Raw genomic sequence first — 25,045 nt, 5'->3', positions numbered from 1 at the left:
CTCGCCATACCTCCCCCTGACATTCGGTTACATTTTGATTTTTTTTTTAAAGGTCCCTTCAACGTTCTGTAAGCAATAGTGTCTCTCACATAATAGAGGAAAATGATATATGGAGAAATGTGGTGACAATATAATTGAAATGAGACAAAAGTGAAAATTGAAACATCATAAGAGATTTTGAAATTAATAGGCAGAATAAACAATCTTTAACTATACAATCAAATTATATTTTGCCATAAGTAAAATCTTAAATCTGCAGTTATAATAATGGGAAAAACTCCACATTTCAGTCCACTTAATACTATAAGATTTATTTATTTTTTGCTACCAAACCAAATTAACTAATTTTTTAAAAAAATTCATTCGTGTTTTGTTAGGAACAATGTACAATTGTGCAAAGTTTCTAAACTTGATCCGAGAATGGGAAGTGAGAGAGACAATGTGTTAAAAAGTGTACCAGGCAGACAGAGTGGGCTTATGTAAGCTTTTTAATTACTATATCATATTATATGGCTTATAAATAGTTTTAAATACTTCGCTTTTCCATACTCCATTATTTTGTACACCTGATAAACAATTATTTTGTAGACCTGATATACAAAATTGCTTTCTTTCTTATGGATTGCTCTCCATAATAATCAACACAATTAATTAAAACAACTTTTGCCCGTTGAAAGTAGTGTGTCTATAGTCAGTAGCGACCCTAGGGATGGCAAGTGGGGCAACCTCCTTAGTCATCGAGCCTGAGGGGGATTTCCTTGTCACCTTTAACTTCACAATCCTGATCAGTTCTCATTAATTAGGACTTGTAACTCAGTATTTCGGAAACCTTCCCGGCATATATATATATATATATATATATATATATATATATATATATATATATATATATGATACTAATTACCATGCAAGCTCTTAACATGACATTTCTAGTTTCAAATACCCTTCAGTTTAGGTAAAAACAGCCTCTTATGACCCGTCGATTATTCTACGAGGCTATCTTTGTTTAACAGTTCACCTTCTTTGCATCTATAAAAACAAGTCTCGGGATGGACCAATTAACATCGTGTATTTCGTAAACGACAGCCAATCGGATTTGAATATGAAAACGCGTAGTGATCACGTTTGAATGAGTTGCAAGGCTATAGTTATTTCTACATAAAAGAGTCATAGGTCATCTATATTGTTGTAACATAAGTGCAACTTTTGAAAAATTGATTTTTTAAAAATGAAAATCAATAAAGTAATATAGTGTTTTCTTGACTTTCGGAAGGGAAGCTTAATATAAATGAAAAAGAAAAACAAGTCTTAGTATCGCTATAATAATATATAACATGTACCCAATATAACATATACCCATATATATATATAGCAATACGAAATACTGGCCACCAAAATGTAAATGTTACGTGACAAATATAAATATTGAAGATGTAACGCGCTGTTTGTTATCAATGCGTAAAATGCTGGTCACCAAGATGTGGAATGGTCTGGGTTTGTGTGACCTGGAGCTACACTTAGCACGTCACAAACACAGATAGTACACATAGACTATAGTCCGATTTCAGCAGACAAAATAACGTTTATTTAATGAGAATAATATACTGCAACTCCCTGCATTCAGAAATAAATCACTCGTTGAATAAGAAATGGCATGATATCTTTCATAGTAGTTACATAAACATAATCCAGCATATTGAAATACAGTTACATGCGCATCACGGCGGTCTCAAATAATAATTGCTTTAAAATAAATAAGATCACACGAGTAGTACAGCTATACATCACGTCAGCATCGGAGCGGGTAACAATGCAACTCTCAAAAGGTCTGTTCTGCTCCAAGTACCAAAAGACGACTGCTACTGACTTAAAGTGAATTTAGTCATTCTTACTTCCTCTTTCTACTCAGAGGTTTTCTAGAGCTTTCACCTTCTTGACCCGAGATGAACAAATAACACTCAATGTCAAGCGAGACTGTGACAATAGTCATATTGCTGAATTGAACACTGTCACAGATATTGTAATATATGTAAATATCTATAATATGAACGTAAAATTCCACTGACTTACTGAATCATTAATTATGAAATCAATGAACATTATTACGCAGATTCCTTTTACCTCCTAAGTGCTTATTAACTATATTTTAGCTTTGAAAGATTCTCGAAAAACCGCGAGCTTTCTATCAAATCTTTGTATTTTATTTTCGGAATTTCGCAGTCTACATTTGAAGCATTTTTAAAATATCATAAATTTCTTATTTTTAAAGCAGTTTTTCATTTTCCTTCTCTATTTATTTTTTATATGCCTTACGTCATATCCACTTCCTTTTAGACGCGGTCTAAAAAAAACAACAAAAAACAAAAAAAATTATAATAGTATTAATAAGATAGATCTAGACTATTTTTCTTTTTTTTTTTCATGAGAGAGAAAGAGTGAGAGCATGAATGATGCCTCTTACTGATGATAACCCATAGCACCAACATTGTAGCATTGAATGGTGTGGGTATCTCCAGAATCTTATGCAATATAAGCATAAGCATGGACTCCCTCAAGCTATCTTTAATTTCAAAAAGCCAATTTTTGATGACTTGGCTGATAAAAGTGCTTTTTGACTTGTCGGCTTAAAAAAAACAACTTTCGGGTCTAAAAAAAAATCTATTCGGTACATTTAACCGCTGCAGTTTCGAACGTGAAAGGTACTTTGTTTTTATAGGCGTACAGAAAGTAGTTAAGGGTTAAATTGTCTTTTTTTTTTCGTCCACAGCAAAAGGGAGAATCGAATCAGTGATGTGCCAGTCAGTGAATTTGGGGCTTTTGCGCTTATAATATAGATTTATTTGCATTTAAAAAAAGAAAGACAATAATTGGTTGGTCAAAGAGTTGAGAACATTTTTTTTATTTGCTCTCTATAAAATTATTTCATTGACTTCAAAGCTTAAATGATTGTTTGATAGTTCACAATGTATTACCAAGACATTAACAGATAGTTCTATACCGATATCGATTAATAGTAAAACGCTTTACATGAGAGGCTTCGCGATGAGACAATCGGTGTGATGAAGTATAACAGCCACAGTAATAGCAGAATTATTAAGTAAATTGATAAATTGTCAGAGGGCAAATATGCCAACAGATCATTTTGGTATAACTTTCGAACATTCACAATTAATTTAAACAAGAACAAAGGTTAAAAGTCGAAGTTTAAAATTATTACATAGAAGTAGAAAACTTCTACAAACAATGGAAAAATCATTAATTTGATAGCTAACTATTTTAGATAGATTTTGTTTTTATAAAGGGATAAAAAAATACATATGTCCGTATTTTACCTTTTTTTTTCTTTATTTGTTCTATTTATTGTCTTTAGTTTATCACATCATTTTAATTTTCTTGGAGTAGTCCTAATTGTTTACTTACTGATATATAACGTATCCAACAAAAGTTTTATTTTGGAACAAGTTAAATATTATACAGTAAAACAGGTTGATAGGCCATAAGAATATTTTACTTTGCAATGAATGGACAATCAATAGCCATACCGAGAATTTTGAGATAAAGTTAATCATTTGTTTGGTGTAGAAATGGTCGATATTGCTATATGAGTTTCATTTCTTTGTTCAAAACATTTTCTCCTTGTATATCTTGTGCATTTTTCAGTTCTCTTTTTAAATTAAACTGTCATTATTAGGCTATGAATATATGGTGTAGCTGATAGAGAAGAAATAATCTGTACAAAAATACGGAGAGTTGGGGTACAGGCTATAAAATACGTGAAACTACACATTTACAGTACTTTCTTTGACGAGTATTTTATCCAAGATCTGTGTATTATTTAGAACTAGCTTTTTTTTTTTAGAAGTATTCGACATTTTCCAGTACACAATTTAATACAAAAAATACTATTTTTTTGTAAAAATACAAATTATAGTGATTTTACAATTTTGTTTAAACCAGATAATTCGCAATATTAAACTATATAACTAAAGACCTAAACTAAGTGTAGTCATCATCATGGCGGGGCCCTATGCGAAACGGATAGCACGGGGCCCAGTCTGGGTAGGAATAAGGATAATAAGTGAAGATTGAGATTTTGTATTAGAAAAAAAACTCATTATATTTTATTCATTCTTTATTAAGTACAAAATCATGATCAAATTTTACGAGCCTTGCATGTAGCGAAGTCATACAATACATCGTCAAAGTTATATTTTTTTACATAGATCATACTCAATAGCAAGAATTGCCAATTTGTTCAATCTGTCTTCGTGAATCGTTGACCTCAAGTAATTCTTGATTAGTTTGAGGCGCGAAAAGCTTCTTTCAGCAGATGCCACAGCTACGGGTATTGTTAAAAATATTCTGCAACAAAGTAGTTTAGGAAAGCAATGTATCTTTAATTCGCGGACAGATAAGCTAAAATTTCTAGTCGGGTTTTAGCGGTATTTAACCGAATATGTCTTAAAGATGACACTTTTGTCTATTTTTTAAAAGACTTTTTTAGATTTTTAGGAGATTTTTATAATTTTAGAAGATTTCCAGGAGCTCACGGAAAATCAGGAGGCCTCGGAAACCCCGTTAAAAGTTATAATGGTTTAATTTAGTAATTTACACCTCGAATGAGCCGTGACCTCCGTGACAATGTCGAAGGCGCCGAATTAGCGCCGGGCCTATAAAAGTGCGGGGCCCACTGCGGCCGCATAGGTTGCAGTGGCTTAAGGCAGACCCTGCATCGAGGCTTCCGTTCTGACGCTACTGGCGAATTCTTTCTGGTATTTCTTCCTGTTGCCTTCCTCATGTTTTTTTTTCCCTAATGTTTATAACTCAAGCAGACTTTGTGAGACATTAGCCCAAAATGTCTTCTACATTTTAATTTGCTTATGAAATTTTAAAAAAAATATGGTGCATTACAATTGACGTACGATGTTAGTTAAAGATATATTTCACAGTACTACTACTAGACCGTAACCTAAAATAAATCTTTGCAGAAATATAAATAATGTTCATAGTACTCAAAGTCAAATGATAAATCTTTATTTCTAGTACCCTTACTCTAGAAAGGAATAATAAATAGAATTAGACAGGAAAAATAATGCCTAGGTATTTTTTAAAAAATGTGTTTGAAAGTCTAACTAACAAGATTATTATTATTATTATTATAGCTTTTTTATAGCGCTACTTTCATGCTTAAAGCATGCTCAGAGCGCTTATGGTCCAATCTCTTTTGTGGACCAGTGAGGGGGAGTTGGTTTTCCGTGCTGCCTTTAGGCGCTCAGTAGACACAATTCTGCCCGAGTCGGGTGTGGAACCTCGAGCCCCCTTCTAGCCAAGCCAAGCCAAGTTCAAGCGCACCTCTCGACCACGCTTCCCACTACAAAGAGATTTTGTATATTAGCAGAAATTTAGAAAATGCACACCAAGTCAGCCCACCTCATCTAATTATATACGTCTCGACATCGTACGAAGACAATAGAACACTTATGTACTGATGCATTTTGTTAGCTGTAAACGAAGAAAACATTGAACGTTTTAAAAGTGACCAAAAGATTTCAATAGACACGTCTTTCATTCAACATTTTCTCTAAACTTAAATATTATTTTAAATAAATCAAAAATTCTTTTATTTGCCCTATTTAAAAAAAAAAAAAAAATAACAAAGTGTAAGATGGTACTGAGAATCAGAACTATTGGTTCTTCTTGTTCTAGTAAAAACGAATAGATAAAATAACAAATTTGTAGGCTTACTGTTTTAATATTTTTTGTTTGTTTGGAACTGTATAATAGTTCCCCTTTCAGACCTTGTGTAGACCTTGTGGTCTATAGGGCAGATGATGTAAAGTTCATCGGTTAACGAGGGTGTCATGTGGCCAGCACAACGACCAACCGCTTAACTTTTCCTAGACTGATATCAGGTGCCCATTAGAGCTGTGTGCCAAAGATCCCGAAATAAAAAACCCAGTCTCCACCAGGATTCTAACCCGTGACCCTCTGTTTAGAATCTAAACGCTTTACCGTTCAGCCACTGTGCCTGCTGAACTGTAAGATAAGGAACATAAATTTTGAACATTAATAATAATGTCTAATATAGTGCATTGATCATGATGGGAACATCTGTTAAGGATGGAAACACCACAGATACTTTGACATCATTTGTAAATGGAACACTCCAACCGCTTTTGATAATCGACATACCAATACTTTATGTTATCAACACATTCGCCACAGTTCTAGTCAACCCCATCATCGCCTTGTTTGGAATCACAGGAAACATTCTCAGCATTGTTGTTCTGGTCAAGTCAGGCTTCAGCAAACCTTCAAACGTTCTTCTTTCAGCGCTCTGTGTTGCCGACACTTTCGTTCTGATTGCCTCTGTGAATATCCCAAGGTTTACGTCATTTCTACCTGGCAAAAAACCTAACCACATTACATTATGGGAGTACAGTGAGACAGAATGTTATATTCTTTACATATTAACTATAATCATTCACGGATTCAATGTATACGGCGTGAAATTAAGCGCTGCCATTGTTACCTTCATAACTCTCGAAAGATTTATCGCCGTTTTTTTCCCTCTAAAATTCGCAGCTATTGTAACAACAAAGAGGGCGTGGCTTGCAGTCATCTTGGCTTACGTCATATGGCTACCCTGGCCTCTGTACAATTTCACATTGTATCGTTTTTCATTTCAATATTTTAAATTTTGGGACCTTTATGCTGGAAGCATTTTGATCTATTTGGACGATTTATTTGTGGTGACAAATCTTTATGTCGTAATTCCTCTTGGGCTGTACATGCCATTTATAGTAGTAACACTAGGATCGTTGCTTATAGCCACAAAAGTTAAGTTAACACTGGCAAAAAGAAGATCTTTGGTTTCATCGGCCTCGGCGAAAACAAAAGCGAGTTCTTCAAAAACTACGAGGATGTTACTAACAGTATGCGCAGTGTTCTCGATCACAAAGTTTGCAAGCGTTATAGAATACTTTGCCGACTTTGTAAATCAGAATGAAGATTACAACTCAAGGGAACTAGCGCTCGCGTTGTCCCTTGCAATTTACTTCCTAGACAACGTTTGCAGTGCGAGTAATTTCTTCATCTATGTGGCTTTGAATAAAAAGTTTAGAAAACTATTGAAAGAGACTATTCACTGTTAGAAAGAACATAAATACAGGGACACAAGAAGGTATACAGTGATTATGAAAAAAAAAGAGGAAATACGTTTATTTGTTTACTGTACTTATTATACTGAAAGAATAAAAAGGAAATGCTACAAGTATGTATCGCTACTTAATAATAATAATAATAATAATAATCTTTATTATCCGTAAGGAAATTTGTCTTACAATTTGTGCATTACACCAAACAAAAAACATTATAACTATAAGTTAAGCTCAGTTAAGCATAATTAATGCTTTCATTGAAAGAAAATATTTTTGTGACATTAGTTTGTTTTTATATAATGAATGCAGTAAATTTTATTTCACTTTTTTTTCCTTACTGTATACCTACGTTAGCACCCCCCTGCTCTGTATATGACATTGATTGCCACTCCAGTTTCTGACACCTTGAGAACAAGATCAAACTGTTTCAAAGAAACACTTGGACCCGATGTCGTGCTTTCAAAGAAACACTAGGACCCAATGTCGTGCTTTCAAAGAAACACTTGGACACGATGTCGTGCTTTCAAAGAAAAACTAGGACTCGATGTCAAGCTTTCAAAGAAACACTAGGACTCGATGTCGTGCTTTCAAAGAAACACTAGGACTCGATGTCAAGCTTTCAAAGAAACACTAGGACTCGATGTCGTGCTTTCAAAGAAACACTAGGACTCGATGTCAAGCTTTCAAAGAAACACTAGGACTCGATGTCAAGCTTTCAAAGAAACACTAGGACTCGATGTCAAGCTTTCAAAGAAACACTAGGACTCGATGTCGTGCTTTCAAAGAAACACTAGGACTCGATGTCGTGCTTTCAAAGAAACACTAGGACCCGATGTCAAGCTTTCAAAGAAACACTAGGACTCGATGTCAAGCTTTCAAAGAAACACTAGGACTCGATGTCGTGCTTTCAAAGAAACACTAGGACTCGATGTCAAGCTTTCAAAGAAACACTAGGACTCGATGTCAAGCTTTCAAAGAAACACTAGGACTCGATGTCGTGCTTTCAAAGAAACACTAGGACTCGATGTCAAGCTTTCAAAGAAACACTAGGACTCGATGTCGTGCTTTCAAAGAAACACTAGGACTCGATGTCAAGCTTTCAAAGAAACACTAGGACTCGATGTCAAGCTTTCAAAGAAACACTAGGACTCGATGTCAAGCTTTCAAAGAAACACTAGGACTCGATGTCAAGCTTTCAAAGAAACACTAGGACTCGATGTCAAGCTTTCAAAGAAACACTAGGACTCGATGTCAAGCTTTCAAAGAAACACTAGGACTCGATGTCAAGCTTTCAAAGAAACACTAGGACTCGATGTCAAGCTTTCAAAGAAACACTAGGACTCGATGTCAAGCTTTCAAAGAAACACTAGGACTCGATGTCAAGCTTTCAAAGAAACACTAGGACTCGATGTCAAGCTTTCAAAGAAACACTAGGACTCGATGTCAAGCTTTCAAAGAAACACTAGGACTCGATGTCAAGCTTTCAAAGAAACACTAGGACTCGATGTCGTGCTTACTAGGACCTACTTTCAAACCTATTACCCTCCTCCGAAAAGAAAAAAATGAAGATGTAGGTGAAAAAGCTTTCGTTACTTTTATATGTTGTTGGCTACTAGGTTTATGTTAATATTATTGATTTTTTCGACTCAACTCCTTCATTAAACTTTATAGTTTTAAAAGGTTTAATAGCTGTGAGGTTTAAATCTAGCTGTAAACGCCAGCTTTGACTTACATGCTTCAGCTCTGCAATGGTCTTTAGCTGCAGCAACACAGATAATGGCCAGATCCGATCATATTTGACAATAGGGGCCTATAGTAAACAAAAAATCTAGCTTTGTAATTCGTACTGACTACTGTAATGCCGCACTAGCAGGTATAGGCCTATCCGATGACATAATCATTAGCTGCAGTGAATTCAGGGCAACGCTGTACAGAAAGCATGACGTCATTCAGCCGCTATTCTCTTGCACACACTCCACTGGCTTCCTGTGAATGCAGTAATCAACTACAACGTGGCCAGACTTTGACATAAGTGCATCTACTACAACAAAGAAATGCCTTGTACGTTACTGAACTGATCGCTATATGTCCCTTAGAGATCCCTAGAAAGTTACGGTTTGCGGGATTTTTCAGAGCATAAACCAAAGTTTGGAACTCGCTTCCCATTGAGCTCAGACATACAAAATGCTTCACTACAACCAAGAACACTAAAAACTATCTGTTCAAAACTTTTTAATATCCTTTTAACTCTGGTGTTTATGTCTGCTATGTTATCATAGCGCATTATTTACAGCGCTATATCAATTCAATTATTATTATTGTTGTTGCTACTCGTTGTTAAATGTAGACCCTACTATTTTGTTATCATCATTTTCAAAATGCTCCTAACATATTTTTTCATCTAGAACTATTTATATTGGTCAGCCAGTTAACACTCTTTAATTTTAGAACGGGGAGATCAAGCGCCGTATGTTAAATATGTTGCCATCGGCGCGACAAATTGACATAGGTGCCCTCATGCAGGCGTCATCTCATTTAATTAAGCATTGCTAAAGAAAAGCACTTATTGAAGACTGGGGCAGAAAACTTAAATAGGACCCCAACGGAAAACGGCTTTGTCTGCTTCATGTATGGAAAATATGCAGGTCGCAACAGGGTTTGTGAAACTCTGCACCTCTTTGTAATCTTCCGAATTGAAGGCATTGCCAATATTATTATTATACAAATTATGCTTACAAAGGCAAGAGATTTGAACGAATCAAGCCTTAAGTATTGTATTTTATAGTAAGATGTGTATTATTATACCTAACTTCACTTGTAATTTAAATGTTAATTTTAAATATTGTTTAATCGAGCACACTCTTTTCTTTTGCTTTATTTACTTTGATGGAGATTTTCAGACTGGAAATTAATCACAGTAATCTGCTCTTTGTTACTATTTGATTTGATTTTTAGTTCAAACTAATCCAAAAAAAAGGAAGATTGAGAGATTAAAATATAGACAAATTAAAGAATGCATAGAACGTAATGGACGATGACTGTTGTCAACTAAAGAATAAAATTACTTTGTGCTACAAAAGAAAGAATTTAGAAATGTGATCCCACAGCGCTGAAAAAAGCATAACATTATTATATGGGTTATTAAAATGCTTCCCTTATCAATACTTCCGTCTTCTTCTCTACACCGATACACCAACAAGCTTGCAAGTTATGGATTAAATAGACCCCCGGTGGACAACGGTTTAGGCTGCATCAAGTGTAGAAACATAGGCAGGTCTTTAACTGAGTTTGCGTTTTCAACACTGCAGTCATCCATAATCTTCGGAATCGAAGACATGGCTGCCATTATTACAATATTTATCTCCATGTATGAAGATCTCCAAAAAGAGTCGGTTCGAAGAATTATGTTATTGCAATACAACAATCTTATACAATGAGACAAACAAACACTCTTATGTTATGCAGCACTTATAATTTTAAGCTTAAGAAAGCACACACTACAAACTATATAAAATAATTGTGTAAATTTTTTAAAAAGTTGATCTAGATTCTACTTCTGGTGATCATCTAATAAGCTTTTTATTTTGTCAATTCTTGTTTCAGTACACTCCCATTGCTATATTTCTAGAAGATTTACATTTTTTGCTTTGAAACATTTTAATTTAAAGGCTACACCCACATATTTCGATCCAGATATAGCAACAATTTATATTTGGAAAGGTTAGGCAATGACTTCAAGTTATTGGAAGCAGTAGAATGAGTATGTCTTGTTGTCAGACGTGTGTATTGCAATGTAATGTCATTTACTCTCCTGCTAGATGCATGCCAAACTTTTTTTTTTTGAATTATGTAAACTCTAATATTTTTTTTGCATCTTCTAGTTTAATAATTATTTATAAATGTTTGAGTGTGCAGAGCGTCTTATCTACATTGTAATTTAAAGCAACTCAGGCAAAAGTCATGTGACTTAGCTCACAAATAAACAAACAATGAAAAAAACAAGTTATCATAATTTTATTTCATTATGAAATAGAGAAATGGGATCTTGCTCTTGCAAACTCTGGTCCAATCAAATTAACTTCATAATTTATGTTGATAACTAGACTGTATTAATTGCTAGCTCAAAAGTACTGAAAAGCAATATGTCAGACCTTGCAACCTATGGAGGCACCATAGTCTCACCAGTTTCTATGACCAATGATAAATAAGTGGGTCATGTGTCCAGCACCACACCCCCAACCCGATGATAAATAAGTGGGTCATGTGTCCAGCACCACACCCCCAACCCATGTATCAGGTATCCAGTTGAGTTCCTCAAACCGGACACAGGGCTTCTAACTCTAGACTCATCTGTTCAGAAGCCTTTACCATTCTGCCATCACAATCCAAAGATGCTAAGAACAGCACGAGCCAATTATATCAATCAGTGACACAAATAGAAAAATGTATTACATGTTAGCATTAAAAAAAGCAATTAACATATGGACTTCAATGATCTATTATGAAAGTATCCCATTCTGATCAATTAAAAACATAAATTGCAAAAGTTTATAATCTATCCATTAAAAAGATAATGGGGAAAAAAAAGCATGAGGTAATAAATCTATTCATTTAAAAGAAAAAGGAAAAAAAATAATAAAGTCACAATAGTCCAATCAAAAGTTATGGCTGTCAAACATTTTGAACACATTAGTTCTCCCCCACCCCATTCTCATATTAGTTGAAACTTTAAAACAATTACTTATTGTAACTTAACAAAGCAGGAATCAATAAAAAAAAATTTAAGCAATAAACTATTTTGTTTGATATAAAAAGGGAAAAACCTTCTACAGCTACATTATTGAGACTAGTAAGTGTGGAGTTCTTTCCTTATATAAGTTTGTTTTTTTTTTAAATTATTTTCATATTTAGCTTTTTTTTTTAAATACATCATCACTTTAAGCCTTTTAGAATTGAGGCCTCAATGTTAAACAGGGATAGAGGTGTAGATGATGAGCCAGAGCTTTGACAGGCCACAAAAGGATCGAACCCACACTTTGCCAAACAAATGCTCTGTGTCCTTCATAGCAGAGCTGGAAAGCTTCATGAGTATCACAGTTGCAGTTTTCAAGAGAACACCATTAGTCCTTTAGGAACAGCTCTTAAAATTTAGTCTTTCTGACCAGGCTTATAAAGTACTAGAACCATCAAATAGTTACTGATGGAAATAATGTCTAAAATAACTCAACAGAGGCCTGATGTAAGGATGTCAGCGATGATGATATAAATAAAAGCAGTCATCATTGATGTCGGTGCCAGTGATGCACAAAAATTCACTACATTTCCTGCAGAAGAAATAAGACACTCGGCCACAACCGTTTCTCACACATTTTCTGCCAGATTCTATCTTTGCCATGGCAGGAAAATGGTCATAGCAATCAAATCTGGATACCATGTTTGCATCAACAAATTCTGGGTTAGGCAAGCAAAAGGAAGCTGAAAAGAAAGGAGAAAGGCATTCAAAAAAAAACAACAAAGGCAGCATTTTTTGTCACAAATCAGATTTGATATACAAACTGAATGTTTCTTTCTATGGCAGACAGTTGATGAGGGTGTCATGTAGCCAGCACAACAACTGCCTTTACTCTTTACTTTCCCAGTGGGTGAACTCAGGGGCAGAGGTATAGTGAGCAAAATGTACCCTGGGGCAAGAAACTTGATTGGCGCTCCCCCCCCCCCCAAATTTTCTATGAACATCACATAGAAATATAGGCTTGTAAATAAAAAGTATTTAATAATAATGTAATACAAATAACCTTAGAATGTATTACCTAACTAAAATACCTACAATAATTTTCATTCTTTTGGCGCCTCTCTGTGTGTGGCGCCCGGGGCATCTTAACCCTTGCCTCCCTCTCGCTATGCCTCTGCTCAGGGGCATCAAAATCTAAGTATTCAGCAGAACTTTAACCAGAGCCCTCATTGCAAAATCCAAAGGCTTTACCACTTGGCAATCATACCCCACAGTCCCTATGAATTTCATGATTAATCTTTACATAAAAAGATCCCGACTATGTTGAAGAATTTTAATCTTTAAACATAAAAAAAACTAAGCTGAGACTGGTAGAGTTAACGAAAAGGTTTTCTTATATAGAGTTGTAAAGTAAATAATATTATACTAAATGAGGCACCTACATTGCTTTCCTACTGTCTCAAAATTTCCTATATCCAACTTTTCATCTGTACAGAGGCTTTGTGCTTCTTCTGTTGGTGTTTGGACAGCGCCAGATACATCAGTCTGTCCAGAGTTTATATTTTGCTCATCTATTTCCACTTTTATCTCCTTATCCTGCTCAAAGAAAACATAAAATTATTCATATTCAGTGCACCCGTTTTATACAAATAAAAATAATGAAGGTTCCAAATAAGAGTGTTACAAATTTAATTTTAAATTATCACTCATTTTCCAATAGTTTTGCAAAATGTGTTTCAATACAGCATATCTGTTAAATTTTTTTTTTAAATCTAATGGGGCGACTCAAGAAATCATTAAAGCAAAGTTTTTCTTTCAATCCATGAGGTCTATAGGGCAGATGATGTAAAGGGCAGATGATGTAAAGGTCATCTGTTTCTGTGGCCCATGGTTAATGAGGGTGACATGTGGCTAGCACAATGATCAACCGCCTTTACTTTTCCCCAACAAATGTCAGGTACCCATCAGAGCTGGGTGGACTCAGAGATGCCCTAAAAATCCCAAAATTAACAAACCCCAGTCTTCACCAGGATTCGAAGTTAGGACCCCTGGTTCAGAAGCCAAGTACTTTACCACTCAGCAATGGCTGAAACATTAAAATAGACACAAAATATAGCAATGAGTTCACAACAAAGGAATATTCACATTTGATTAGTCTAACACCTTTAGTAAAATCACTAAATTTAGAGATGCTTCAAGTAAAAAATAGTTAAGTAGCAATAGTACATAAAACTCTGAAAGATAATTTACAAATACAAAAACAAATTATAATAAAATACTCAGAAAGACATGAAGATAATACACATTTCTTGTTCCATATTATACAAATACTCCTTCTTCCCTAGCTAGTGCTAACAAAGCATGGTATGGGTTGGCTGGAAAACCAATGACTTGGCAGAGTTTAATTCATAGATTAGCATGCATGACTTGATTGACCTATGTACATGTGTCAGACGTAATCATTTTTTTTTAAGTAATGGCTGTATTTTATAAGAGAGGATTACCTAACCCAAAATATTTATTTATAATTTATTATTGATTGTAGAATGAAAACAGAATGATATTTTAAATAAAAATATTAAGATATTTTTAGAGCACTGTTATCTCATTGAACTTTTTCTTAGTTGAAAACGAACTCATTAGGAAGAGATATTAGCAAGGTAAAACATGTAGCTATTGCAAAAGAACCTATTGAGAAAGTAAAATATAATCAACCAGAAAAGACTTAAGTAATGTACCTGTAGAAATTATAAACAAAACACTGAACCATAATCTTCAATACAAAAACAAAACTTAATAAAATACTCAGACACAAAGATAAAGGCACTTTCATGTCCCATATGCTAGCATATCTTTTATGCTCAATGTGTTATGGTTTTGTGGACATGTCGGGGCAGGTGGTATCTGGCAGAAGGTTTCTGTGCTGCCTTTAGCTCCTCTGCAAACAATTTAGCTTTAGGGACTCAAACTCTTGCGAACTTGCCATGTAACCAAAAGTTATAATCCACTCCTTTACACAACCTACAGATAGGCTACTTTATACATCCACTCCTTTACACAACCTACAGATAGGCTACTTTATACCTTCACACAACCTAAGGATAGGCTACTTTATACATACACTCCTTTACCCAACCTACAGATAGGCTACTTTATACATACACTCCTTTACACAACCTACAGATAGGATACTTTATACATCCAATCCTTTACAAAACCTAAGGATAGGCTACTTTATACATACACTCCTTTACCCAACCTACAGATAGGCTACTTTATACATACACTCCTTTACACAACCTAAGGATAGGCTACTTTATACATACACTCCTTTACACAACCTACAGGTAGGCTACTTTATACATAGACAAAAGTCACTGTCATGAAAAGAGTTATTTACTTTAGAGAAGTCACTAAACTAAAAATAAGTTTTGTAACTTACGCAAACATAATTTCGTCCAACACTACGCTCCTTGCATGGATGTGATGTTTCTTCATCCTCAAATTGTATTTCTTTCTTAATCTCTTTCCTTAATTCCTCTGTAAAATGTGTTGCCTTATCAGCTACATGTGGTATCTCTAGAGAAAATTAAAAGTTATATTTAGTTTTGTAAGCCTATCATTAGTAACACGATTTAAAACCTCCTGGGTCTTGGTTCAACTAGATGGTTTTTGCTTACAATGCAGAATAAATTCAAACAGCAAAGAAACAATAATGATGCTAATGCAGATCATAGAAGCGACAGGGTGATTTTGAACTTTATAAATGTTGTACCGTTTTTTCATTACTACTCACAACTATGAGCAGAAGACAACACCTACACACGAGAAAAACACCATTTCCTATATTTAACACCGGAACGAGAGCAAAGAGATCAGAACGGATTATTTCCAAATATCCTTAAAGTCACTTGAACCTCTAGAATAGGGGTAGGCAACCTTTTTCTATCGAGGGCTGCATTTTTTAAGATTAAGGAATTTGAGGGATGGAGGCGCATAAATATATATATTTATGTACATATATAAATATATATAGATATTTAAATACATATATAAATATATATAGATATTTAAATACATATATATATATATATATATATATATATATATATATATATGTATATATATATATCCACAAATGAGATTGGACCAAAAGCGCTCTGAGCATGCTATAAGCATGAAAGTAGCGCTATATAAAAGCTATAATAATAACATATACATATATATATATACATATATATATTTAAATACACACACACACATATATATATACACACCTGATTCATGAGAGCTTATATTTTTCGGAGCAGGCTTATGCCAAACAAACAAAACTTTATTTGCAGTGTCATCAGATAGGTTTATAGGACTCATTAAGACAATATTTGGAATGCCTGTTTCTGGTCTTGATTTGCTCATTAAACCTAGAGTTTTAATTTGCTTAAAACCACCAGTATCTGTTGCATTTGTTGAAGTGGAAGCTGGTTCTCTGCCAAGATTCTTACTCGGGGACATCAAAATTGTCCTAATGTTACTAATAGTAGATGAATTGGCATAACTTGGGTTTAGATATTTCTCTGTGGTGTAATCTGCACCAAAATTCTGAAAAAAAAAAAAGGTTTTATTATAAACATTATAAAGAAGCAATTAAATAACAGGAGTGATATGCTAGAGTGATGAGGTGTTTGAAAAACAAGTATGTTATTTAGAAAATTCTAAATATGAAGAATATTTTTTTTAAATTTCAAATTTCACAGATGCCGCCATTTATGATGATAACTTGGTGTTTGTAGAAAAGAAAGATTGTCATTGCTCTATTCACATGATTTGCTAATGAATGGCCATTCAAACCCATCAGGTCTATATGCATTTTTTTTTTGGTTTCATATTCATTTATGTAATGTCCTTAATCACCCAATTAACAAGATAATTTGTTTAAATGTAAAATGAGTCTTTTTTTTTTAATCCTTCTAGCTTGAAATTTTAATACATTATAAAAAGACATTGCTCTGAGGGGATTTCTGTAACCATAACATGTTGTATCATGGAAGTTCTGTAATGTTCTATCGTGGAGGTTTTGTAATCATAAGATGTTGTATCATGGAAGTTCTGTAATGTTCTATCGTGGAGGTTTTGTAATCATAAGATGAGAAAGAAGAGCTTCTGTAATTATAAGATCAGCTAAAAAGAATAATTATATAAAATGATATGATATTCAATATTTAGGCACAAGGGCACAATTTAGGCCATGTCGTCACTGTTATATAAAATGATTTTGTTTGTTGTAGTATATTAGTTTAACTATCAGTGTGTCATGTCTTTAACTACAATATTCTTTAACTGCCTCTCATGTAAACATTATGAATATCTTATATATATTTGAGGTTAGCTAGCTGAGTGGTTAAGCTCTAGGCTTTCAAATTTTGAGATTTTAAATTTCGGGATTTTGAATTTCGAAATTTTTAAGACACCTCTGAGTCTACTTAACTGGTATCTGACATGAGTTGGGAAAAGTAAAGGTGGTTGGTCTTTGTAGTGACCTTTACATCATCTGTCCAATAGATAGCAAGGTCTGAAAGGTGTACTTCAAAAAAGAAGATGATTACACCCTACGTGTTAAAATAGAAAAAAGAATTATAATATCCAAAGAAAAGCTTGCTGGGCAAGATAAAAATTGGACCAGCCTCACTCTTGATATTTTGTTATAGACAGCTGCTGCACAGGAAGAATTGGGAGATTCGGTAATGCAAACCATCACAGCACCGCTATAATGAAAGTCAAGAGATAGATGATAGGATTGTTGAAATGTAATTCAAATTTTTAAAAATCCAAGTCACTCCATGGCACTTTGATTTAAATAAGGTTCACCATAGTTTGCTCTAATATATTAACACTATCTAGGAGATCACTAATCAAGTCCTTGTCTGTATGGACACTGACCTCTTTTGTCTTGTCCTCACTCATAGTGTTCTTAGGAGGAACACTTTCTCTAAATGGAAAAAAAAAAATGTACGCACAGTTAAACATAATGTCAAAATATAAATGCTTTTACCTTAATGGTAAATATTTGCAATAAAAAAATTGCATCACATCTAGTCCTATGTTTTAAAGAATATATATATGATTACAGGTATTTCAAAACATTTACCTTAAGTCATACATGGTTTTTTTCTTGCTTCTTCTACTACATTTACTGGAAAATGAAAACTTTGTTGGCACAGCACCAGGCTTTATAAATCTGCGATCTACATGGAATATTAGAATATATCTTTTATTATTTATAACAAAAAAACTTTTTTATTTCAAAATAAATGTAAAATATCTCCCAACACGGCCATGTTCATTCCTCACCTGAGAATTGTTGATATACAATTTAAAATGCATGTGTATGATATTATAAAGTTAAAAGTAAGTAAAGTTCCTCTTTCAGACCTTGTGGTCTATAGGGCAGATGATGTAAAGGTCATCTGTTTACATGGCTTACAGTTAACAAGGGTGTCATGTGGCCAGCACAACAACCAACCGCCTTTACTTTTCCCCAACTAATGTCAGGTACTCATTAGAGCTAGGTGGACTCTGAGGCGCCCGAAGATCCCAAAAATAAAAATCCCAGTCTTCACCAGGATTCGAACGCTGGACCACGATATGAAAGCAAAGTGCTTTACCGCTCAGCCACTGCGCCTCTAGTATGATATTTAATAAAAGCTAAAATATGCTTCCCAAACACTTTCGAAAGAAATTCTTTCTCATTTAATACGTAGGGAAGATAATCATGGAGGAGTTCTATTAGCAACAAAAAAAAAAACAAAAAACAAACACACTCATAGTAGAAGAAGCTACTTTACCAAATTAAAAAAAAAAAACATTTTGCAAAATTAATGACACTAACCAGAAATCACTAATTATAATATAGGGTGTATATATAGGGCCTACACACCACCAAAATCTAGTCTAAAATAGGGAACATGCAAGAATTTATATGTTATCAATTATTAGTACTCAAAGAAAAACGTGTACACATGCGATTTTTTGGCTCAAGGGTGACTAATATACTAGACACGAATTTAAAAAAATTAACAATTTAAAAAAACTTAAAATGCATGACTATACTATAGATCAGTGGTCTTCAACGGGGGCGTTTTTGAGATTTTGGGGGGGCGCTGAGAGCCAAAGGGACGGTAGGGGGGCGCTGGGCAAAAAATGGGGCGGTAAGGGGCGCTCGGCATAAAGGCGGAAAGAAGAAACTAAAGGTGCTCTGAAACAAAAAAATTTTTTTAAATTCTTCAACATTAAAGATTGGAAACTAAATATAGACAAATTATAGTTAACTTGCTTTTAATTTAAGAACATAAACAGTGTTAGGAATTGAGTTCGGGAATCCCATTTTCTATTTTTAAATTCTTACTCTTTTTGCTATGAATGGAGAGTATTTATTGTCCTTGGATCCGCGCGTATAAACGTTTAAGATTTGATAAATAAAGTAGGTAATACGCCGTTTAGATTATAGTTTATTGTATCTACATATGTTAATATATTGATATGTAAATGTTAATTGCAAATACATTAAAGGTAACATTTAATAGAATAATTTAACTCTTTAAAAACAAAAAACATTGATAAAATGTTGTTACGAAAACTCACTGGTATGCCATGTAATATTTCCTTGAGATTTAGTGAATTGCCACTAGAAAAAAAGTAAGTTCTACTTTGATGGCATTTTCAGATGAGGTTATGAAACCAAGTCGGCTTCACGAACATATAGCGATGTGCAATAATAATTTAAAAATATTCATGAACAATTATAAAAATCTACAATTAAAACAATATTAAAAACAAAAAATGGCAAAGCAGGATATGTTTTAATGGCTTCTTAGAAAAATGCATAGCTTTTTAAAAATTCTTATGATATTGTTGAAAAATTGATTAAAAACTAAATTTATTTTAAAACATATGTAACACAAAAAGACTTTTTTTCTGTTAGAGATGAAATATTATTTCAAAATTGTTAAGTTATGTAGCGTATGAGAACATATAGGAAACCATCAGTGGTTGGACGCTACAATGACTTCATAGGTAATATAGAATAAAGAACAAATCTATTCACTATTCACATTGTGAGTTATGATACACAAGAAAAGTTTAGCCCGCAATTTGATTTCTATTTGAATCTAATTATAAAACTGTAAATAAAATACAAACCCATGCCGAAAATAAGCGCATCTTTCAACAGTTTTATGAAACAAATGATAAAAAAGGTGTTAGACTCTTGTTGTAAAATGAAGTTCGCTGGATTTCGAAAGGAGTTTGTTAATTGTTATGGCTCATTTTTTTAAGCTCTTAAATACATTTTTTTTTTTGAGAAACGGGAAGATTCAACAGTTGGCGTTGACTTAAAGCAGGCTAAAAAAAAATTGTTTTACGTGGTAGGCATCTAACACAAATGTATGAAATGAACCTCCAACTGCTAGGAAAGAGATTGACTTTTACTGATAATATTATTTTCTCTTTTACCGAGATATTAAATCTATTTTAAAGAGTTTTACAATCTCACATAACTTGTTTGTTGAAAATGAATTACTGCCCAAGGACACCGATATCTATGCAATTCACATAACAATGCTCTATGAAGAAATTAAGATTCGCTTCTAAAATTAAATTAAAATATATATAAATGACAATTATTAAACATCTGTTACTGACATTGAAATTGAGTTGCATGAAAAATAAATTTACAAAACCATGTCTTTAGTAAAAAGAATGTAAACGCAGAAGGCACACAGTGGCGTAGCTAGGGTGGGGGGAGGGGGGAAATTTTAAAATAACCTGGCCCCCATTTAAGGGGGCCCAAATAAGTGCTTTTTTAATTAAGTAAATTAAATATTACGCAAAATACAGCGGCCCCCAAAGATGTCAAGACCCCTGGCCCCCAAACGATGAAAATTCCTAGCTACGCCTCTAGAGCCACAACAGAGATGTGGCTGCATTTAAATGTTTCAGTAAAATTCCAAAACTGTGGTCGAAATTGGAATTATGTTTTAGCTTTTCAGTAAACATACATGGTTAACCTAGATTTAGTGCGTAACAAAGTTAATGAATAAGCAAAGAAATAGACTGGATGTAGCAAATAGAGGAGACCTTCGCCTTGCCTTGGCTAACTTAAAGCTTGAAATTTCTAATATTGTCAGACTGCAGGAGGCACAAGGTTACCATTAGCTTAATTTCATTTTGTAGTGAATTCAGCAATAATAATATTTATATTAAAAAATAAAACTAAATTTACAATTAAACCTTAAAATTTAAACGGAGACTTCTTAGGATTTGAAAGAAAGTCTTTACAATTAATTTTTGTGTGTAATCACTGCAAATTATTTGAAATAATTTTTGCATAATGATAATATTGGCTGTTTTTGCCTATAATTCAGAAGATTTGGGCTGAGTACAGTGTTTCACATAACTACGCAAACCCAACAGCGACCTACATATTTTCCCGAATTTATGCAGACAAAGCCTTTGTATGCTGGCTTTTCTTTGAGTATCAAATGTTTATCCCGCAGTTTTTGTAAGAACTCTCGAAATGTTTCTCTCAGAGGCTATCTGCTGCCAGAGAATGCTGCCAGGTACTTTTCTCTATGCCAGTGAGAGCGAAATGGCACCTGAATAAATCTTTATAGCGCTCACGGGGGAGGGGGGCACCTCTGTAACTCAGTCCCGCTCAAGGCTCGTCAGTCATAGGCCAAGGAGTTCACAACAATCGCCTTTGGCATGCGGTCCTCTCCCGGGATAGGTGTTATTGACAGCATACAAATTAATAGATAGATGATATTTTGTTCAAATTTGCCTTCTCACGCTTCTATATAACTGTTTTTCTTAGAGGGGGGGGGGGGAGGGGGGCGCTGGCGGATTTTTTGAAAGAAAAAATTCGAAAAGGGGGCGGTAGGCCAAAAAAGGTTGAAGACCACTGCTATAGATCAACACATGGAAGGCATAGGATATAATTGTCATAATTATCTTCTTTTTTGAAGAAATGTCTGTAATCTATAAGACCTGATTAACAAAAGACTGAAAAAATAATAAAAAAGGGACATAGAAAAAAATTATGTAAATTAGATCAAGAAAAAAAGATTTAAAATAAATAAATTTGAACAGAATACATAGTAATGAAAAAGATTGTGAAGTTTTTGACCCATATCTGATAGACTTTTTATAATCTGGTCACTTAACTTTTAAAGTTCACCTGTCAGTTTTTTTTATCACAGATGGTTTTTTTTTTAGAAAAGCTAAAGAAGGCTAGTTTTTGACAACTAAAATTGTAATAAATTTCCCTCACAATTAACTCTGCAAAATAAAATTGGTATCAATCATGAATCATTGAATCAAAAGCTCTAAGTTTATTTGATTGATTGTATCTGTTGTTTTTACATTAAATTTGCTTCATTTTTTTAAAAACCCTTGTGATAATCTTAAAGGAGGATTCCTAAGCTTTTGAATGATACCATATTGTCAACAAATGAAAGTCGTGTTTATTTAGAAAATTTACAGTTAAGTTATAGGTAAAAATGATTTTGCATTTACTATCATTTTTAAGCAAGCTTGGTATTTTTTTTGTATTTAGACTTAGATTTATGCTTAAAGTTTGTTATTTCATTATATTTTAATGAAATTTTTGTCCTCCAAAATTAAAAAAACTTACCCTAACATGCTGTTATCAGTTATAAATGATGCTAAATTACGCTATTTTTCAAAATGTGTAAGTGGAAAAATTATAACTACCATAACAATCTATGACTATAGTATTAAAATCAATATTTCTATTATAGATTAGTGTTAATAATCTTTTTTTTTTCTATAAGTAGGTACAGAAAATATAAAAGGAAATCAGCTTATTAAGGCAAGTTTGGGCTCATCCTAATAATGTTAAAATTTAAGTCACTCCATGATACAGCGACATGTGGCACCAGACATTAGCAATGCTCATTGATAATATGAATTTTAAATAATTTATGCATTGTTTAATGGCTTATCTTTGATCAACCTAGTGCCTAGTGGAGAGAATGCTATCAAGGTGTTATTTTACATTATATTTATAAAAATATAAAGCTAAGGAAGTTTCTACCAAACGGCATTCTAGAAAAAGGATCAATTTACAAACAATTGGATTAGCTGTGAATGAATGTTAGCTGCATGTGAGATGAAACAATCAAAATTAAAAATCATAAAATGGGGTAGCTGTGTTCCAAATTTCAAGCTTCTATCTATTATGGTTATAAATTATGATGAGATGAAGACAGAAAATTATTTTTTTTTATCATTTTTTTTTACATTTTCTATGGTCCATTTTTCTACACATAAAATGGCATAACTTTTTTCCTATATAACATAGAAAGATAAATTTGGTATCATTGTAAAACCTCTCAGCAAGCTCTACATTACTAGATCAGATAGTTTCTGCTGTTATAAATTTATTTTGAATTTTTTGTCAAAGTACCTACACAACTGCAACACATGTAAGTCATGATCTCTCAAAATTGAGAAAAGACTAAATGTGGCTCAACAAAAATGGCTGAGACGGATTTTGGGAGTCAGTTACACAGATCGGAACTCAAACAAAGAGTTTGTGGCAGAGCGTCGCATGAGGTTTGTGGGTCATGTTCTAAGACAAAATGCATACACCAAGAGTTGCAAGTCCAATACAAGGGAATCGCAAACAGGGCTGTCCTCGTATTAAGTTATTACTTGGCGCCACACCTTCAAGGAGGACCTCAGAACAGTGGACACCAGGTAAGAGGAGGATTCAGACATTGCCAATGACAGATCTTTATGGAGACATTTTGATGCCCAATGTGCGGGAGGACCTTTACTTGCCTTTAGAAGTCTAATTAAGTAAGTAGGTTACATTGCATTAGACTTTCATTCTAAAGACCATATATATTTTATTATCATTTTGAAATTTTTATTGAAGTATTGTACCTAATCATGAGGCTAATCTCGGAATCTAAATCTAATCTAGACTATATATCTAGATCTAGATCTTGAGTCTTTCTATATTATAAATTATAGTCTAGAGTCTAGATCTAGTTAGTAGTAGTAGTGAGTACTAAGTAGATCTATTTATAGTTTATATTTAGACATTATAGTTGATTTGAGGAATGAGTCTAGATCTATATTCACTTACTAGTAAAAGGCTGGTATGTAAAACAATCCTCTTCAAAATGTTCAGAACAGATTACATTGTGTTTATTTACCGTAAAATTTGTTCTTTTAATTTTTAAAATCCATTCTATACAGAGCTTTGGGTTGTTAATAGGAAAACGATGAAAACTTATTTTTCTTTCTCTACATTCATTTTTTTTTTCATCATTATTATAACAGCCAAAGGCAACGCATTGCTTTCCCATCTCTAGATCTATGTAGATTCCAGTCCTAGACTCTAGTTTAAGTTTAGATCTAAAATCTAAGCTGTGCTGAGAATGCTAATGATCATTATAATGATGAGATTTGATCAACAGCTACGTACGGATGTCACATGACGTACGTAAATTGAAGATCTATTTTGGGATCCAATATTGTAAAACATAGTCATAGTCTACAGCCAGCATAGATCTAATTCTAATCTTCATTCTAGAGCTTAATTATATTGTAATCTAAATTGATTTATCTGATTAAAACAAATAAGTTTGATAATTGTGAATATAAAAAGATCTATCTATCTAGATCTAGAATATTTATTAAATTGTTGATTTTTTTTTTCATACTAAAGGAAGACAAGATCATCACAGACCTATATATAAAAAATCCCGAAATTCAAAATCTTAGTCTTCACCACCGCGCCCTCCTTGGCAAAGTAAAAAAAATCAAGAATTCATTTCGTACTTTGCCTGACGCTTTTAGGCGTTCTATAGAATGTCTAGGCATTCTACAGGTGGTTCAGGCGACCCCGGCCTCCTCGTGGCGAACGATGGTAATGCTTCGAACGCCTCTAGCAGCGGCTAACTGGGATCTCCGCCGTCTACGGTTTTCAGGGCCAAGCCAAATGGATGGAGCTAGTTAAATCCAGGGGGCGTCCAACCCAGTGTGTGGGTGCCTGGTTAAAAGTTGAATAGGGGTGCGCCGGTGCGGTAGGAGAAACTTGATATTGATTTTGAGGACATTGATGATA

The 25,045-nt window shown here is 33.7% G+C and overlaps 2 protein-coding genes across 2 annotated transcripts; one reads left to right on the top strand and one right to left on the bottom strand.

Moving 5' to 3' along the window:
• The first annotated feature begins 6,101 nt into the window (after window positions 1–6,101).
• On the top strand, window positions 6,102–7,154 carry LOC129928396 (probable G-protein coupled receptor B0563.6). Its single transcript, XM_056042628.1, has one exon. It carries the CDS (start codon window positions 6,102–6,104, stop codon window positions 7,152–7,154), a length of 1,053 nt encoding a protein of 350 aa, XP_055898603.1.
• Window positions 7,155–11,157: 4,003 nt separating this feature from the next.
• LOC106073330 (uncharacterized) lies at window positions 11,158–24,778 on the bottom strand. The gene is made up of 7 exons (XM_056041886.1): window positions 24,760–24,778; window positions 18,038–18,134; window positions 17,830–17,878; window positions 16,170–16,491; window positions 15,335–15,471; window positions 13,335–13,488; window positions 11,158–12,635 (listed from the first exon to the last, which is right to left on the bottom strand). The coding sequence occupies exons 2-7, from the start codon at window positions 18,049–18,051 to the stop codon at window positions 12,409–12,411; spliced, it is 903 nt and encodes a 300-aa protein (XP_055897861.1). The 5' UTR covers window positions 18,052–18,134; window positions 24,760–24,778; the 3' UTR covers window positions 11,158–12,408.
• Window positions 24,779–25,045: the final 267 nt, after the last annotated feature.

Source organism: Biomphalaria glabrata, chromosome 9 (genome assembly GCF_947242115.1).
Source record: "Biomphalaria glabrata chromosome 9, xgBioGlab47.1, whole genome shotgun sequence".
Classification (NCBI taxonomy): Eukaryota; Metazoa; Mollusca; class Gastropoda; family Planorbidae; genus Biomphalaria; species Biomphalaria glabrata.
Note: the sequence above shows the minus strand (reverse complement) of the source record. Positions and strands in the feature narration are given on the sequence as shown.

Coding starts and splice junctions, on each gene's coding strand:
- LOC129928396 (XM_056042628.1), top strand. CDS start 6,102: ATGGGAACATCTGTTAAGGATGGAAACACCACAGATACTTTGACATCA.
- LOC106073330 (XM_056041886.1), bottom strand. Junction 16,492..17,829: donor GTGAGGACAAGACAAAAGAG/GTCAGTGTCCAT, acceptor TTTTTTTTTCAG/AATTTTGGTGCAGATTACAC. Junction 13,489..15,334: donor TTGGACGAAATTATGTTTGC/GTAAGTTACAAA, acceptor TTCTTTGAGCAG/GATAAGGAGATAAAAGTGGA.